Raw genomic sequence first — 18,018 nt, forward strand, 5'->3', positions numbered from 1 at the left:
TAACATGAGGATATATTATGTTTTTCAAAATTAGAGAAAAATGATATTGGTTGCTAAATATATGTTTAGAATTTATTCTTTTCTCTAAATTCCCACTTGATCCCTATTCAGATCTTCATGACTTCCTGCAGGAGCATCCAGGAGGTTCCCCATCAACTGGCCTTTCTATATGCTATAGTTTCTCCTGCATCATGTGTCTACCTACAGCTCCTCCTTCTGCCCTTCTGCCCCTCCGAGGGACCCTCGTGGTCCCTGTTGTTATTTCCAGGACACCTCCCTCCCTCAGTCAATGCTGTCAACACTGCCTCCCAGAGACCACATCCTGTCACTGCCCTGTAATGTCCTGTCTTGGTAAATACTTTGGGCTCTCTAAACCCCTCCCTTACAGTGTAGAACTGGGGCAGTGCCTCTCCGTTTAGTCTTTTCCACTGTGCCCACTCAGAAGCCCTTAGCCTGCTTCAGGGGGCAGCAGCATGCTATTATGGTTGCAAGCAGTAGCTCATCTTTTGACCGCCTGTGCCAGTGCTGAGAGGTGCTGCGCAAGTCCTCAACTCTTGAAACCTCACTTTTCTCATCTATAAAATGGAGAAATTAATGTCTAGGTCATAAGAATGGATGACAATAAAATAAAGCATTCTGTGTAATTCAGTGAGTATAGTATGCCTGGTCTACATTAAACACAATAATTTTAAAGCAACTTGAATCAAACAAGATTTTAGATCAGATAAACCTGGGTTCAAGACTCCACACAGCTGTTACTCATACATCCCCAAGCCAGTTTCTTAACTTCTTAGATCTCAATTTCTTCACTGAAAAATGAGTGTAAATATGATAATCCATTTATTCTTTTATTCATATAAATAACACCAGATTGTGTGATACCATACATGAGGCACTGAGCTAAAAGTCAGGAATGCAACAAGAAAGAAGCACTCCCATCACTGGGAACACATAGCCACATAAAACACAGACAGCAGAATCACAGTCCTGGCTGAATACTGGAGTCCCCTCAGCAGGTTAAAAAAAAAAAATCCCAATGCTGGGCTCTGCTCAGGGCTTGAGGTGTGGCTTAAGTACAGATTCAGAGTTTCCCCAGAGACCCCAATGAGCAGCACACATGGACAACTACTGCTTTAGAGTCACTCTCAGAGAATTCCTTCACACCTAATTTGTTACAGAACATTTCCCTAAGAGATTGTTTGATATACTGTGGACACAGAGGTGGGGTAGTCTCTAATCTTGGGATCGGGTGCCCCAATTCCCACACACTTTATATCAGCTCAAAATGAGTCACAAGTACCAGTGGAGGTCTGGTGAGTGGGTTGGCTCCAATCTTATCTATTTATAACTGATAACAAGAAAAAACCTTCCCCAGAGCTGGGAATCTGTTGCCCCCTCACTAGGCTTACAGCTGCTCCCAGACAGCCCCTTCCAGCTGGCCACCTGGGCCTTGTTAACTAAGCAAACCTGGGCTCCTCTGCCATGAAATGCAAAACTCTTTTTTATAATGCTTGTAAGTAAATGAGATCAAGTGACAGGATACTGAAAAATAGGAATCAGCAGCTTTCTCACTGCTAGGCCATCAGCCCTTTCCCTCCCTGGAGCTGACTTTAGGTCTTAAGCAAACAGCTAGTGGGACATTCCATCCATATTTCTAGACTCTCAATCCTGTCTTGCTGTCAAGACATTTCCTTTCCTTTCCCTGCATTTTCCTTTTATAAAGTTTATATCTTCAAAACCTTATTTGACATAGAAAATATCATGATGTCTGAGATTTGCTTTAAAAAAATTCCAGAAAAAATATATGTTTGGGAGAAATAATAAGATTGGCAAAAATTGATACTTAATCGATAAACCCCAGTTTATTGAATCCTTATTATCCTGGCTTTTGTGTATGTTGAAAAATGTCCACAATACAGGGGTACCTGGGTGGCTCAGTTGGTTAAGCTTGGTTTTGGCTAGGTCATGACCTCACGGTTCATGAGTTTGAACCCCAAGTCGGGCTCTGCACTGACAGTGCAGAGCCTGCTTGGGATTCTCTCTCTCCCTCTCTCTCTCTGACCTTCCCTCTGCTCTCTCTCTCTCTCTCTCAAAATAAATAAACTTAAAAAAAAAAGAATCAGATTGTAAATTTAAAAATAATGTCCACAATACAAAATTCAACAGAAGAAACTGGGGGGGGGATTAGATTTTAGATATTAGTCTTAGATCTTTAATGTTATCAGAAAGGCTTGGATTCGATATCCTGCAAAGTGAACAGTTTTAAATCTTCTTATTCAAAGAAATATAATCCTTTAGCTTATACATGGTTTTACTTTAGCACAACCCATTTGCTCAAATAAAAGTTTCTCCTGATTTGAAGTCATAAAACATACTTACTTTCTCCAGCATGGAGCCTGATGCAGGGCTCCAACCCACGAACCGAGAGATCATGACCTGAGCCGAAACCAAGAGTTAGATGCTCAACCTACTGAGCCATCCAGGTGCCCCTTTTATATATAACTAAATTATGCACTTCACAAGTAATAACCATTAAATTTAAAAGTGTATTTGTCATGACTCCAGTTACAGATGTTTCCATGAAAGTGTGAGGTATCATCTTCCATATGGTTTGCCTAGCCAGGTCTGCTGGTCTTGACCTGGTCTTGGCAGCTCACAGACCCAGTCCCTGGGAGGCCCCATGGCAGCCAGGCTCACCAATTCCCTATTGGTTTATGTAACAGCCTCTTTAATAAACCTCATATTAAACGTTTAAAAATTAAGTAAGTATCAAAGACTATTTCATCCTGAGAGGAAGCATGCTATTTTTAGAAAGCAGTTTTTATATTAAAATCACAGAACAATTTGCCCCAGAGTTGCAAGGTATCCTCCTCAGTGCTGATAAAAGGGCCTCTGGTCCTTATTTTGGCAATCACTCCCTTCTTGGATTCAGAGCTTAATGGGGGGCGGGGGTCACCTCTATACTCAGTAGTCTTCACATACTGAGCACACTGTAGGCCCCTTCTTATAAAATCTGTACATTTCATATTTTTCAAAGATCTAACTGCCACAACGGACTTAGATTTTAAGCTTCTTGTTGCCTCTCCCTTTACATGGGGGATAATAATAACGCTTCCCCAGGGGCATGCTGTATCATATTCACCACCATGCTGGGCACAGAGAAATGAATCAGTCTGTTCAAGTATTGATACATCCTCAGAAAATATATTCATGTTTCTCAGTCAAGACTTTTGGGACCCACACTTGCTGGTTATGTCCCACACAATGGATCCCTTCTCTAGCTGGGCCCTCACCACCAGTACAAGGAGTATGCAATATAAAATTTCCGTTTTCCTGTGAAAAGGTTTTGTTCATGTTGGATTTTAATTTTTGTTTGTTTGTTTGTTTTTGTTGTTGTTTTGGTGAGGGAAAGGCTTGTTGCCTTAGCCACAAATGTTTTACATCAGGGGTGGACCACTCCTGCCACTGTCAACACTGTTAACACTACTGGGGAGAGAATTAGTCCAAGTGTCCGGCCCCCACCCCCCACCCCCCACCCCACCAGATCTCATTGAGGGAACAGTCCTGGAGGCTCCGCATGGGCCCTGCCTGTCACAGCAGGTCATTGCCTAATGGGCCTCCACAGCAGAACCCAGAGATCTCACTGTTGTTTCTCATGGCCTAGGCAGAGGATAGGAAATACCTGTATCTTCTTTACTTATCCACCTTTATGTCCTAGTGCAGTTGTTACAAGAGCTGGAGTAAAGACACCTTCAAGTACAAACCCAGTCATATTTGACCTCCTTGGAAGTTGGTCTTCAGTGTATGGATGAGAGGAGACTCTCACAGCAGACGTGTCAGTGGGAAAATGGTCCGGAGCCACCCTGTTAGGTAAGGACACAGATCATCCAGATCTGAGAGCCAAGAGGGGCATTTAAAAGCCTCCAGAATAAACTGCAATGCATGCACATTTGTTCCTTCTCATTAAGGGACATGTACACTTCTTTGGTCTCAAAATCTTTCTAAGTCATGACAACATTAATTAAAATCTACAAGTTATAAAACATGGCATAATATTTATTACACATTAAATATTGTATAGACTTATGTTTATATATGATTGCATTACATTTTGAACATATGTAAATTTCTACTTATACTTTTAATATTTTAAACTTCAATAATTTCCTTTAAATATTCTAGGCTTCTGTTTTTTACCAGTTTGGCATTACAGATCATCCACTTGGGAAACAACAGTAAGAAGCATTTTATTTATAGTCTCTTCCTTTTTATTGCCTATTTGTTTCTTAATCATTATCAGTCTCATATTTTCGGTGTTTTTAAAAGGTTATCAAAGAGAGAAACATAAAGGTAACAGAGAAGAAATCAACAATGCTACAGTCCAAAAGCTCCTGCAGAAAACACTCAACTGGACCCTGAATAATTTTGGGGAGGTGAATGCAAGCGCCAATGGCTGGAGGCCCCAGAATTCACGTCCCTACTTTCCGGATCTCCAACAGCGTAAGTTGCAAGTCGCGAAGGCGCCCACATTACCTTTGTGGTCATCTCAGTCGGTGGTCTGCAGATTTAGGATCTGAGAAAAACCTGGAATAAATTTAGCATAAAATGAAAAATCCAACAAAGCACATTTTATCATCTTCAAATGATGATACACTATAAAGTGAAAACTATTTCCTAGTGAGGTGTTCTTTTGCTCTGAAAAGTTTTACTATTTCATTGGTAAAACTTTCCATCTGCTCAGGTCCAGAGAACTGCGATTTAAATATATTCAAAACAACCTCCCAACCCAAGATAATAGGGGACCCTTGCTTGGCTTATTGCAGACTGTCAGCCTCCAGACCCCACATCCCGGGGCGTGGAGGCTGGGGGCGGGGGTAGGCGGTCTTTCTGGCGGGAGGGCTGGAGGTGAGAGGGTTTTCTACAGTCCTCTCTCGGTGGGTGGTCCCCTCCCGGGAGGCCTGTCTTTAATCACTGTCCAGGCAGGTCACAGCCTGACTTTAACATGTGAAAGGAATGAAGAGAGAGAATCCTACTTGCTGGGGGCAGGGATTCTCGTCGGGTCCTCGGACTGGTTTCTGACCCTCCGGTACCCCTGGCAGTTTGCTTTTAATCCTTAACTTAACAAGTAGGGTTTGCCTGAGCAAACACACTTAGCAGGGAGTTAAATTTTATTGCCTTTCCGGAGTGATCTCGCGAAGCCCTCTTCGGGCTTGTCTAACGCGGAAAGCCGAGCGGCAGGCGGAGGCTGACAGCCAGGCGACTCCCCCACAGGTGAGCCCCAGCTGCTGCGCTGCTGCAGTAACGGCGGCACCTGCGTGCTGGGCAGCTTCTGCGTGTGCCCCGCCCACTTCACCGGCCGTTACTGCGAGCACGACCAGAGGCACAGGTGAGCGCGTCACCGAGCGGGCTGCTAGGTCGGTGGGGCGGGGATAATGGGGCGGGGGCCCTGGAGCGGGCACTGGGGCAACCCGCGGGGCGGCGCGTGGCGGAGGGGAGCGGGCTCTGGGGGCTCGCAGGTGGAGTGTGGGGGAGGGGAGCGGGGAGTGGATGGGAGCGGCCGCGGGGCCTGTGCGGGGTGGGGCGTGGATGGGCGTGGGAGAAGGGAGCGCATGCGCGTAGGCAAGGCTAACTCCACCTTGCGGCCTCCCTAGCGAATGCGGCTCGGTGAAGCATGGAGCCTGGACCTTCCTCGGCTGCCGCCTTTGCAGGTGTGTTTTCGCAGCCCTGCACTGCCTCCCCCGCCAGACACCCGGCAGCTGCGGTAAGAGTACCCGCCTCCTATTAGCACAGTCCACACACGCAGGTGGTTGCTCCTTTGTACCTATCTATCCGCAGAGATCTAGCTGTGCCAGGCGACACAGAAATGAGCAAAAATTCATCACTTAGGAAAGTCACATTCGTCGTGAATCACATATAATCATTCTGTGATTATCAGCATATCATTATTATTATTTAAATTTTTATTCCTAAATTTACTATGTCCCGATTGCTGGGTTTAAAAGTGATTTCCAGTGTTCTTCAAGTATCCTTTCAGTGAGCCTACTTTGGGGAGCACACAAGCTGGTAAACCGAGCCAAGCCTGGCAGACAGATTACCGGACTGATTTACCGGACTAAATCTCCAGTGACTTCCTTAAACCACACCAACACCATCTTCTCCAGTGTGAAATGAGGAGGGCATTGGAGCAGGACAGGAACAGTGATGAATGGCTACACGCCACCCTTTAGGGCCTACCAGGTAGTGCTCCCAGGGAAAGAAGGTGTTCAGGCTTGCCACACATATTAAAAGCCAGCATGGTGTGGAGAACACATGGGGTGAACGGTCATTTGTGAGGATTCTGAGCAGGGAGCAAACTTCGTGCAAATGTTTCACTTTTAAAACGCAGTACGAAACATGAAATTTCCTGGGTCAGAAAACAGATGTAACACTCTGCTATGACCTCAAGGGGCACAGTTAAAGAAGGTACAGCATTTCAATCCCACATCCTGCACCCTCTCCCCTCTTCAGCATGCTCTGACCAGACTTCACTGAGGAGCAGTTAATGAAGTCACAGCCCTCAGCCCTCTTCAGTCAATCCTGGTGGCCTTGGCTGTGAGAAGTCAAAACTCCTAAGTCCCCTTTTATGCTCCTCCTTTGTCCTTCTTCTTGTCCTTCTTTGTCCTTGCTCCTGGGCAAATCCCACAGTTGAAGGGCACACTTAATGATATCACAGCCCTTCAACCCCACTTCCCACCCCTTTGTCCACTGTCAGGACTGCAGTGGAGGAGCAGCAGTAAGTGAGGATAAGAACCCTCCAAACCAAGTTCTTGCCCCTGCCTTCTTGGTGGGGCCAGTAGTGGAGGAGCACACTGAATGAATGCTCAGCTTTCAACCCACATTCCTATACCTTTCTCCCTCTTCTGCAGCCTTGGGTAGGATTACCTGTCAAAGATACTTAGTGAAGGTACAACCCATCAACCCCACTTCCTGCCCTACCCTTCTCATCCAGCTGTGCATGGTGTGGGTGGTGCCAGTAGGGAGACTGTGATTATAGTACAGTATTGGAAAACGTTGTATCTTTCCCTCCCTCTGTCATGCCCACCACATTTCCCAAAGCACCCCCTTTCCTACTGGGCTGTTTGCTGACCTGTGATTCACTAGCTGTTTCTTCTGTGCTCCAGAGAAAGGACACACAAATTAGGGAACAGATATTGATATTGCAGGTGGAACCTGTGTAGTCCTACAAGTGAAGTCATTTCCCACGTGCCACTGGCACTCCCAGCAGTAATGTGGGGAAGGGATTAGCTGTGATCATTTCCCAGTCTCCTATGCAAAGCCAGCTTGGTTTCAGAAGCAGCAGGGCAAAGACTAGGTCCCAGGCTCTCTGCTTACTATTTTGTATCTTTGGAAACATCCAAGGCTGGGAATGCTGTCTGCCAAGGACAGTGAAAATGGCTCCAAAATGTGGTTTCTGCTCATGAATGTTGAATGAAATAGTCATGTTTCAGAGTGAATTGTCAGGTGCAGAAAGCACAGCAACACTTTTGGACTCTTTGGCCTGTTGATTCTTCTTCATAGCAGATGACTGTGGTGGCTGTGCTGACAGTGGTTATGATAGGAGGGATGATGATGATGGCTGTTTTTGTTAGCACTTGGTATATTTCAGGCATTTCGTACACTTCATCCCATCCGATTCTCTTAGGCCCATGAAATAGGTATTATTATACTTTTTTATATTTGAGGAAACTGAGACTTAGAGGAATTAACTCCTACAGCAAACAAACAGGGTCTGGTATTTATTTCTTAAGAGATAATCATGGGAGGCTAGTTGGTATAAAAATATATATACATATAAAATAAAATATATATAAATATATAAAATATATGTGGTATATAAATATATACAATATAATATGGTATATGTATATATACATATATAATATATAATATATATAATATATAATATGGTATATATAATATAGTATGGTATATAAATATATATAAATATAAAGTAAGATATATTTTATAACGATTATTTAAAAATATTGTAAAGAAACATACCATAGCATATTGATATAATAATAATTAACATTATTCTGTGAATAATAACTAATATGAATCTATGACTAAAATTGCTACCATTTATGGAGTATGTAAGGACATCCCTGAAATTTGTCATATACTTTTTTTAAAATTGAGATATAATTCGCATATAACATTACATTAGTTTCAGGTGTACAAGATGATGATTGAACATTTGTGTATATTGTGAAATGTTCACCACACTAAGTCTACTTAATATCCATCACCCTCCATAGTTAAAATTTTTTCTTGTGACGAGAACTTTTAAGATCTACTCTCTTAACAACTTTCAAATGTACAATATGGTTTTATTAACTATAGTCACCATGCTGTACATTACAATCCCATTGGTTATTTGTTTTCCAAATGGAAATTTGTACCTTCTGACCTTTGATCTTCACCCATTTGCCCACCTACCAACCCTTGCCTTTGGCACCCACCAAACTGTTCTTGTAGCTATGTTCCATTTTTGTTTTTGTTTTTGTTTTTTAAAGATTCTACATATAAGTGAGAGCATATGGTATTTGTCTTTCTCAGTTTGATTAATTTAGCATAATGTCCTCAAGGTCCATCTATGTTGTGACACATGGCAAGATTTCCTTCTTTTATGTGGCTGAAAAATATTCCACTGTTGTGTGTTTGTGTTTTATATATAAATATACATATTTTGGGGCGCCTGGGTGGCGCAGTCGGTTAAGCGTCTGACTTCAGCCAGGTCACGATCTCGCGGTCCGTGAGTTCGAGCCCCGCGTCAGGCTCTGGGCTGATGGCTCGGAGCCTGGAGCCTGTTTCCGATTCTGTGTCTCCCTCTCTCTCTGCCCCTCCCCCGTTCATGCTCTGTCTCTCTCTGTCCCAAAAATAAATAAATGTTGAAAAAAAATTTTTTTAAATATACATATTTTACCCACATTTATATCATATTTATATTATATTTATACATATTTATATCATATATTTATCCATTCATCCATCAATGTACACTTAGGTTGCTTCCATATTTTGGCTTCCATATTATTATAAATAATATGCAATGAATATGGAGGTGCATATATATTTTTAAGTTAGTATGATTGTTTCCTTTGGATAAAGACCCAGAAGTGGAATTGCTGGATCATATGACATTTCTTTTTTTAATTTTTTAATTTAATTTTTTATTTTTTAAATTTACATCCAAATTAGTTACCATATAGTGCAACAATTATTTCAGGGGTAGATTCCTTAATGCCCCTTACCCATTTAGCCCATCCCCCCTCCCACAACCCCTCCAGTAACCCTCAGTTTGTTCTCCATATTTATGAGTCTCTTCTGTTTTGTCCCCCTCCCTGTTTTTATATTATTTTTGTTTCCCTTCCCTTACGTTCATCTGTTTTGTCTCTTAAAGTCCTCATATGAGCGAAGGCATATGATTTTTGTCTTTCTCTGACTGACTAATTTCACTTAGCATAATACCCTCCAGTTCCATTCATGTAGTTGCAAATGGCAAGATTTCATTCTTTTTGATTGCTGAGTAATACTCCATTGTATATATATACCACATCTTCTTTATCCATTCATCCATCGATGGACATTTGGGCTCTTTCCATACTTTGGCTACTGTTGATAGTGCTGCTAGAAACATGGGGGTGCATGTGCCCCTTCGAAACAGCACACCTGTATCCCGCGGATAAATGCCTAGTAGTGCAATTGCTGGGTCATAGGGTAGTTCTATTTTTAGTTTTTTGAGGAACTTCCATACTGTTTTCCAGAGTGGCTGCACCAGCTTGCATTCCATCTTTTTTTAATTTTTTGAAGAACCTCCATACTGGTTTCCATAGTGGTCACACCAATTTACATTCCCACCAACAGTGCACAAGCGTTCAGGATGTGAATCCTAACTATTGTGCCATTTCTATACTCATCCTATAAGAATAATTATCAATATAAACTAAAGAAATATTTTTGATAGTGTTATTTAGAATACTGAAAATATGACCATATTCTAAATTTAACAGCAGAGTAATAGGTAAGTAAATCCTGTAATGGGATGTTATGAGGATTGTGAAAAACATATGGAAGATAGAATAAAAAATTATGTTTATAATATAATGAGGTGAAAGGATACATCTCGATGCAGGAATCACAAACAGAAAATAACACACTATAAAATCATGGCCTTGTGGCACCTGCAGGCTACCTGAAAGACAAAGGGTCTCTAAGGGGCCTTCTTGCTCAATCCTGTCTGGGTCCAAGAATGACAGGCTGTCTTAATCCCAAATATAATGCCTTTCCAAGGGCATCCTGATTCAGAAGAGCTCTATTTGTTTCTCAGTTTTTATATAAAATGAGGATAACCTGCCCTGTACCCTCACATACACGTTGAAGGATAAATTTTATGCAAAATAATCTTGTTTGTGGTGTGAGCTATTTTCTGTTCCATGATCTAAAATAATGCTTTGTGAATAATAATTCTAAATAAATATTGAATGGATGACCTTTGACCAATTAGTTCCAAATACAGCTCGAAAGAAGAAACACCATAAAAGCCATTACCTATTATTATATTGCAATTAAAAGAAACCATTTGTAGGGTTCTATCAATTGTTCTATCAATTGCAGGGTTCTATCAATCTATCAAAATGATAGGGTTCTATCAATTACCTACATTGCAGGTAACTATCATTATTTCTACTATTTTCTCCATTTACATCTGTTAATTTTGCATTTAAAGAGACAGTGTGGCATAATAGAAAAAGCGTGGGAACATACCTCCAAAATACTTTTTCAAATCCCCAAAAAATACTTTTTATAATGTTTATGATCTTTATGAAAGGTTGAATAACTTGTTTGTATTTCAGTCTCTGCAACTGCAGAATTAGAGCTGAATATTTACCCCATTGATAAGATGTAAAGGCACTAAACCTGTTACATGTTATGCACAGAGTAAATTATTTTATTATCACTACCATCAACAGTATTCAAGTCAATATGAGGTTTAAAAAATTATTTCATAATCTAGCATTTATATGCAAGTTTACCGAAATGTGTTTTTTAGGGGGCGCCTGGGTGTCTCAGTCGGTTAAGTGTCCGACTTCAGCTCAGGTCATGATCTTGCGGTTTGTGAGTTCAAGCCCCACGTCGGGCTCTGTGCTGACAGCTCAGAGCCTGGAGCCTCTTCAAATTCTGTGTCTTTCTCTCTCTCTCTCTGCCCCTCCCCTGCTCACACTCTGTCTCTCTCTGTCTCTCAAAAAAAACATTAAAAAAAATTTTTTTAAAAGAAATGTGTCTTTTAGGTTGTGAACAATATCCACTAATCGAGGGGCATTAAGTTAATTAGGGTTAAAAAACAAAAAGACAGGGGTGCCTGGGTGGCTTAGTCGGTTGAGCGTCCGACTTCAGCTCAGGTCATGATCTCGCGGTCCGTGAGTTCGAACCCCACATTGGGCTCTGTGCTGATGGTTCGGAGCCTGGAGCCTGCTTCAGATTCTGTGACTCTCTGTGCCCCTCCCACATCATGCTTGCGCTCTCTCTCTCTCTCTCTCTCTCTCGTTCTGTCAAAAATAAATAAACATTAGAAAAAAAAAAAAGACAACATTCCAACTACCAGGACCTTTGCTTTGTGTTGAGCCAGCCCAAGATCTCATTATACCAACAGGGTGGTTCTTCCCACACATAGTCCCGAAGAATTAAGTATTTCGTTAGCCTCAGGAACCAGTTTAATATTCTAAGATTTAGTCTTAAGTACTGATACAATGAAATAGCAAACTCAAGTGCCTTCAGAAGTAAACAGGTAATGTGAATGTCAGATTGGGGTCAGGTCAAGCCTCACCTCACACTTCACACCCAATTTTAAAAATACATTTCTGGCACCAGCCAATCAACCCACACAAGCAAACAAACATCTTTGGGCCAGAACCAGCCTATATAGGCCCATAGGAGAGATGGCCCTCCAGCATCCTGGCCCTGGCCAGCTCCAAGTGTGCTGTATGGCAGAGAGAGAGAGAGAGAAAGAGAGAGAGACCGACCCTTGGTCCTGCCCTCCAGGAACCACCCTCCCATGATAGGTGCCATTCCAATAGGTGAGCTTCTCTGGGTGTCATGGCAGGAGACAAAGCCATCTGGCTCCCAGAGATATCTGCAAATTGGAAACTTTTGGGAATGTTGGTTCTGGACCTCACACTGAAATCTGATGTTATACTCATCCAGGGTGGTCTCCAAACTTTTTAATTTCCCACTCCATTCCAGTAAAAATACCTGAGATTGTTCCCCATTCAGTGGCGGTAACACAGTTGCCATGCTAGCATGTACAAACTTGCTTTTACTTATATCTTCCTGTTTATACATATGTACAGGACTAATACACATGATAAAAATCTTTGCCATGAGGGGCACCTGGGTGGCTCAGTCGGTTAAGCATCCAACTTCAGCTTGGGTCATGATCTCACAGTTTGTGAGTTCGAGCCCCACGTTGGGCTCTGTGCTAACAGCTGAGAGCCTGGAGCCTACTTCAAATTCTGTGTCTCCCTCTCTCTCTGCCCCTCTCCCACTTACACTCTGCCTCTCTCTCTCTCTCTTTTTCTCTCTCAAAAATAAATAAACATAAAAAAATTTTTTTAAAAATCTTTGCTATGTCTGACCAAGTCTAAAAAAGGCCTTTTGATAAGTATATAATAAAAATCCCAGATTATAGTAAGTCATCTATTGGTAACAGAGTTTTCTTTTTTGTATGATGTGAATAATGGTGAGCCATAGAACCATTAATTTGGTAGATTCTAATAAATACAGTAAATATTACTAAGCTTAGTTTTAAATTTTCCTATAAATGTACAGTAGAAGTTCTAATATTTTCTGTCTAAGCTCTGTGGGTGACCTTGGGCTTCCTGAGAGGGACACCACATGGTGTTCACAGTCCCAGTTTGGGGACCCCTGCTTGCAGGGCTGCCTTGGTCTAACCAAATTCACAAAGCTGACTAAAACAGCCTTTGAGTTTATGTATAAGCAATGATTGCCAACGGGCCTGAATCCTTTCCTATGGGAAGCCTGTTTCTTTCTACCAGGGGAGAGTGAACATTGAAGGTCAGTATGGGCTGACTCTTTTCTCACCTAAATACCTTCGTACACTGTGAGCACCTGTCTTAGCATCAGCTTTTCTGGAGACTTCTCTGGGCCCAGATGTTAGGTTTTCTATTTTGTGGGGTTTTGGTACTCTGAAACAACCCTCTCCCAAGGTGGGGTGGTATGGAGAAGTGGTACCCAGGCCTAGAGTGAGCCTGACCTCAGTCCTATCCTTAATCTAGCCTCCTAGATGGTCCCACCAAAGCCCACCTGTGAACATGTGCAGAGTGGGTCCCTGTTGCAGTTGCTTATCACTGCTTGTTAATTTCCAGTGTTTCATGCTCACCATAGGTTCTCACAGTCAGAGGGCAGGACCAGGCAGGCCTGTCTAGGGTGGGGTCAGGGGGAGGGGGGAAAACACCAGGTTGTGCTGGAGTCCAGCTCCAGCAGGTCCAGGGGTTTCTGAAGGATGAACGGTGTCAGCAAAAAAGTGAAAATAAAACAAAACTAAAACAAAAATGAAAATAAAAAACTAAAATAAAAAGCTAAAATAAAAAACTAAAATAAAAAAACTAAAATAAAAATGGACAGAGACAACAGCAGCGTGTTGAACTGGCCCATTTATTGTAGCAAACGTGGCATTATATATGCTAGTGATTTCCTTGTAGCATACGTCATCTGTGTTTTTCTAACATTACCTAATTTTGAAAATGTTCCTATGTATAAACGACCTTTAAGAAATAACATGGTGATTTTCCCCTAACTTTCCCGCATACCCTTTGATTATAGATTTACTTCTTACATTATTCCATTATGCATCTGCGTTTATCTATAATCTACAAAGCATTTGCTTTGCTATTCTCGTGAAAGGCCCTCCATTTCTCAACACCTCAAGTGGAACAGTTACAGGGACATGACCTCCTAACCACATGAGGCCAGAAGAACAATGTGTTTGCCTTGGTCCGAGGTGCCAGAAAGGGGCTGAAAAGGCCTTAGAAACCCATGCCTCATACATTCTCAGAGAGACAATGCACCTAGGAACCAATGAACCATTCTAGTTTAACTGACTAGGTTCAGTCATCATCTGGAATGCCTCCGGGGGGCCAGGTGGGCCTAGGGGTTGAAGTCACCTGTGCCCAGAGATACACTCCTTAGTTGCCGGAGTGGGGCTTTCAAATCCATATGTCTCTTCTTTACAGGCCCTCTTTGCTGGCAAAGGTATGAGGCTATCCTTCCTGTAAGTAGAGGAGTCTTCATAGGGGATGGCAAGGGCTAAACGTAAGGCCACACCATTTCTTGTGGAACCTTATTTTCTTCCCTAATGGTTCTTTTCCCAGGGGGCCTGCCGAGGGCAATTCCCCAACAGACAATACCCCAGGTAGTTTTAAAGCTAAATTACCTAAAAGCAGGAGTACAAGAAGCTTCACTGTCGGTGGGCCGCCTTGCAGTCACCAATCCGTCCACAGCCCGGGCTTTGCCACTCAGGCTGGGATAGCTCGGCTTCCAGCAGGGTTGGCCTCTGCTGAGCAGTCCTGGGGAGAAGTTTCCTATATTTGGGCCCTTCCTCATCTGCATGCTTACCTGCCCAGCCTTCCCCACATGTAGCTCCAGGTTTGCTTGTGAGAGTGTTCTAGTAGAGACACTGCCCCCTGCCCATGGGGCTTGTGGTTTTCACATAGTAATCACTCAGTAAGGACTTTAGCCAAGACTTCTGCTGGGCCCCACTACCCCAGGACTCCCACCCAGCACCTTTGGGATGGGGTCCAGCCATACAGGCAGCCAGAATCATAGACCCTTAGGACTCAAAGGGAGACCTACTGTGGAGGAACCCCCTTGTGACAACAGGGAAGGTGAGCACCTTGGGGTGTGGCACTAGCCTCCAAAATGCTGTGAAGCTATTTATTTTTGTGACTTACTCTGTGGAAATACCAGCCATTGCTTTAGGAATTGGTGCTTTCCTCCTGTTTAATAAGCAGTCCCTAGTCAAGGAAATGGGTTATTGCAGGATTTTTTACCTCAATACCCGGGGTTTGTTGTCTTGCTGCTTTGAAGAATGAAGAGGTGGACACAATAAAATGAAAAACACACAAAAGTTTATTAGAGTATAAGTTTAGGAAGTAAGAATGGTATGAAAACTGTCTTTGCAGAGAGGGGGCATTTAAAAGGGAATGTCCATGACTATAGGCAAGGGTCTTTGTTTTAGAAGGTTTTGGTAGTCCCCCCCCACCCCCCCCCCCCCCGCTTCCCCCTTGCTTCTTCTCAGATCCTACCCTTATTGGCTTGATAACTCTAGGTGCTGGGTTGTCTATTCCTGATTGGCTTGACTCCATCATGTGAGGAGTCAGGGTATGGTCATAATGCCCCTCATATAACATAAGTTTTATGGTTTACCTATTTTAGTTATGTATTTTGATTGTCAAATTCCTGAAGGGGAGTTGGTGGTTTCTGTTACATTCTTTTTTTTTTTTAACTGCTATCTTTTTTTTTTCAATGTTTATTCATTTTTGAAAGAGAGAGAGAGAGAGAGAGAGAGAGAGAGAGAGAGAGAGAGAGAGAAAGCATGAATGGGGGAAGGCCACAGAGAGAGGGAGACATAGAATCCAAAGCAGGCTCCAGGCTCTGAGCTGTCAGCCCAGAGCCCAACGTGGCCTTGAATCCGTGAACTGTGAGATCATGACCTAAGCCAAAGTCGGACGTCAACCGACTGAGCCACCCAAGTGTCTGTTATATTCTTAAGAGGAACCTTACTCCCAAGGGTCAGTCCCACTCCTCTGGTCAGTCCCTCTCAGCGTTGTTCCAAAATATGTGTTTTTCTCCATCCAAGGACCTCAGGTCCTAACCTTTCTTTCCCTCTCTGCCTATTTTGCCCTATCTTTCCCTATCATAGTGTTAGGACTAAGTTGGGGAAAAGTTGGACCTTCTTTGAAACACATGGATGCAAGCTGTTTTATGTTACTGCATTTCAAATCAGATCTATTTGCTCCTGATTGTTAAATGATTTGGTGTGGAATTCTCTGACAGATCACCTGTGGTCAGCTCACATGCTACATAAGAAGGGCTAAACCCTAAAACCAATAAATTCTCCTTCAGCTCTCTAAGTTCCACGAAAATCCCATTGTTTCTGGCTGCAAGGAAAGGAATATAAAAGCTAGAGGAAGGCACATCTTCTTCCTTGAGCTGTGACCCCCACAGCGGAGGCTTCCTTTTGCTGCCAAGGGAGCTCACTGTCGCATGGGGTGGGGCTTCACAGCCATCTATTCTCGGAGCCTCACCAGAGCAGTCTAGTGAGGAGGCCCCAGCAGAGCAGGGCTTCTAACAGAGCAGGTACAGACCTCTCTGCTTCAGTCTCTTAAAGCCAGCCTGCGACAGTGTGTCTTACATACTCGGGATTTTTTTTTTTCAGACCTGGAAGACTTTCTTGCTGCACGGTCTAATGGAGAAAGAACACAACACATGCTGAGTGTTCTCTTCCTCCTCCCCTGCTTGCTCGTACAAAGCATCCTTAGTGAAGCGGGAGACTCCTGACTGGATCTTAGAGGACCTAACTCTCAGTTCCACACAGGAAGAACCTTGGTGTTCCCAGCACAAGCTTGAGCAAGCATGGTTCTCTGTGGGAAAGCCAGGGCTGTGCATCCACATCGTTTTCTGTGTTGTAGGTAATAGATTTGTTTCATTTCCTAGAACTGAAGCATTAGGTGAATATTTTTATTGTTTAATAAATATTTTCATGAAACAGATTTTCTCCTCTAAGCCTTATTTCAAGGTCTGCAACCTAGAGCAACCATGAGTAAACACTTGTGCTGGGGCCTATTCAAGCCTAAATTACCTCTGATGATTTAAGAATAAACCGAGCGTGCGGCCCCTCCCAGATAACAAGTTCCCTTTGAGTACCCCTTCATCTCCCACACACATAGATACACCATGGATGTGGCAGCACTTCATGTCATGCATTTGTTTACTGTCAGTGTCCCCCACTACTCTTATAAATCTTTGGGAGGCAGGGACAGCACCACATGTGCTGTGGGTCTGGCAAAGAGCTGCTGCCTTAAAAAATGCTTCATTGATAAAGAAGCAAGAAGGGGGAGAAAGGGTATGAAGGAGGGAGACAAGACTTGAGGCTGACAGCCACTTTTTTCTCACCTCCTTTTCTGCAGCTTCCCCTACTAAACCAGCTCCTTTGTGACACCTTTTTCAGGGCCTTTGGCACTTCTTCGGATTATCACCATCTCCTTAAAAGGGGAAGATTCTCCATAGCAGAATCCATTCTAAAGACAAGGCAGAGAGAATTCAGTAAAAAGAGGTCAGAGCCTCAGACTCTAGGCTAGCCCTCCTCTCTTGGAGTCTAGTGATCTGATAGCCAACCAAGCAAGCACAGCTTACCTGCAGCAGGCCAGCCACTAAATCTTGTTATAGACTCAAACTTGTCCACGAACATGATGTGCCTTGCTTGTAGTTCCTAAAGCTGCCTTGCTCTGTTGAACCTAGGAACAGTTTATATGTAGTGATTGGGGAAGGAGGTGAATACATGAAAGGAGAGTGATAGGTTTCTTGAAATCTTGGGTGGGGGAGCCTTGAAACAACCTGAAGGTATGCATTCATGATGGGGGGCATCAGATAATTTCAAGACAGATGTTATCATCTGGTCTCTATTAAGTTTCTATATCACTGTGTAAACAAGGAATAGAGAGTGAAAAAGGCAGAGTTAATGGGGCTGAAAGGAGGATAAAATATAGGAACATAAAAAGCAACATGAAGTTAGGTTAATAATATAAATCCTACAACTGTAGTACTGTTTATGCTTTCAAAACAGGTCCAGCCACCAAGCACCCAGCCTCAATCTGAATCCCAATCTGAAATCAAGTATGTATAAAGAATTTATGAAAAATAAAGGGACTGAAGGACCCATCTTCCTATCAATCACACAGT

The 18,018-nt window shown here is 42.9% G+C and overlaps 1 protein-coding gene across 1 annotated transcript; it reads left to right on the forward strand.

Moving 5' to 3' along the window:
- Nucleotides 1-3,847: 3,847 nt before the first annotated feature.
- On the forward strand, nt 3,848-16,829 carry LOC106966408 (cryptic protein-like). The gene is made up of 6 exons (XM_053203525.1): nt 3,848-3,870; nt 4,183-4,235; nt 4,327-4,500; nt 5,248-5,386; nt 5,652-5,761; nt 16,496-16,829. The coding sequence occupies exons 1-6, from the start codon at nt 3,848-3,850 to the stop codon at nt 16,615-16,617; spliced, it is 621 nt and encodes a 206-aa protein (XP_053059500.1). The 3' UTR covers nt 16,618-16,829.
- The last annotated feature ends 1,189 nt before the right edge of the window (nt 16,830-18,018 follow it).

This window comes from Acinonyx jubatus, chromosome C1 (assembly GCF_027475565.1).
Source record: "Acinonyx jubatus isolate Ajub_Pintada_27869175 chromosome C1, VMU_Ajub_asm_v1.0, whole genome shotgun sequence".
Lineage (NCBI taxonomy): Eukaryota > Metazoa > Chordata > Mammalia > Carnivora > Felidae > Acinonyx > Acinonyx jubatus.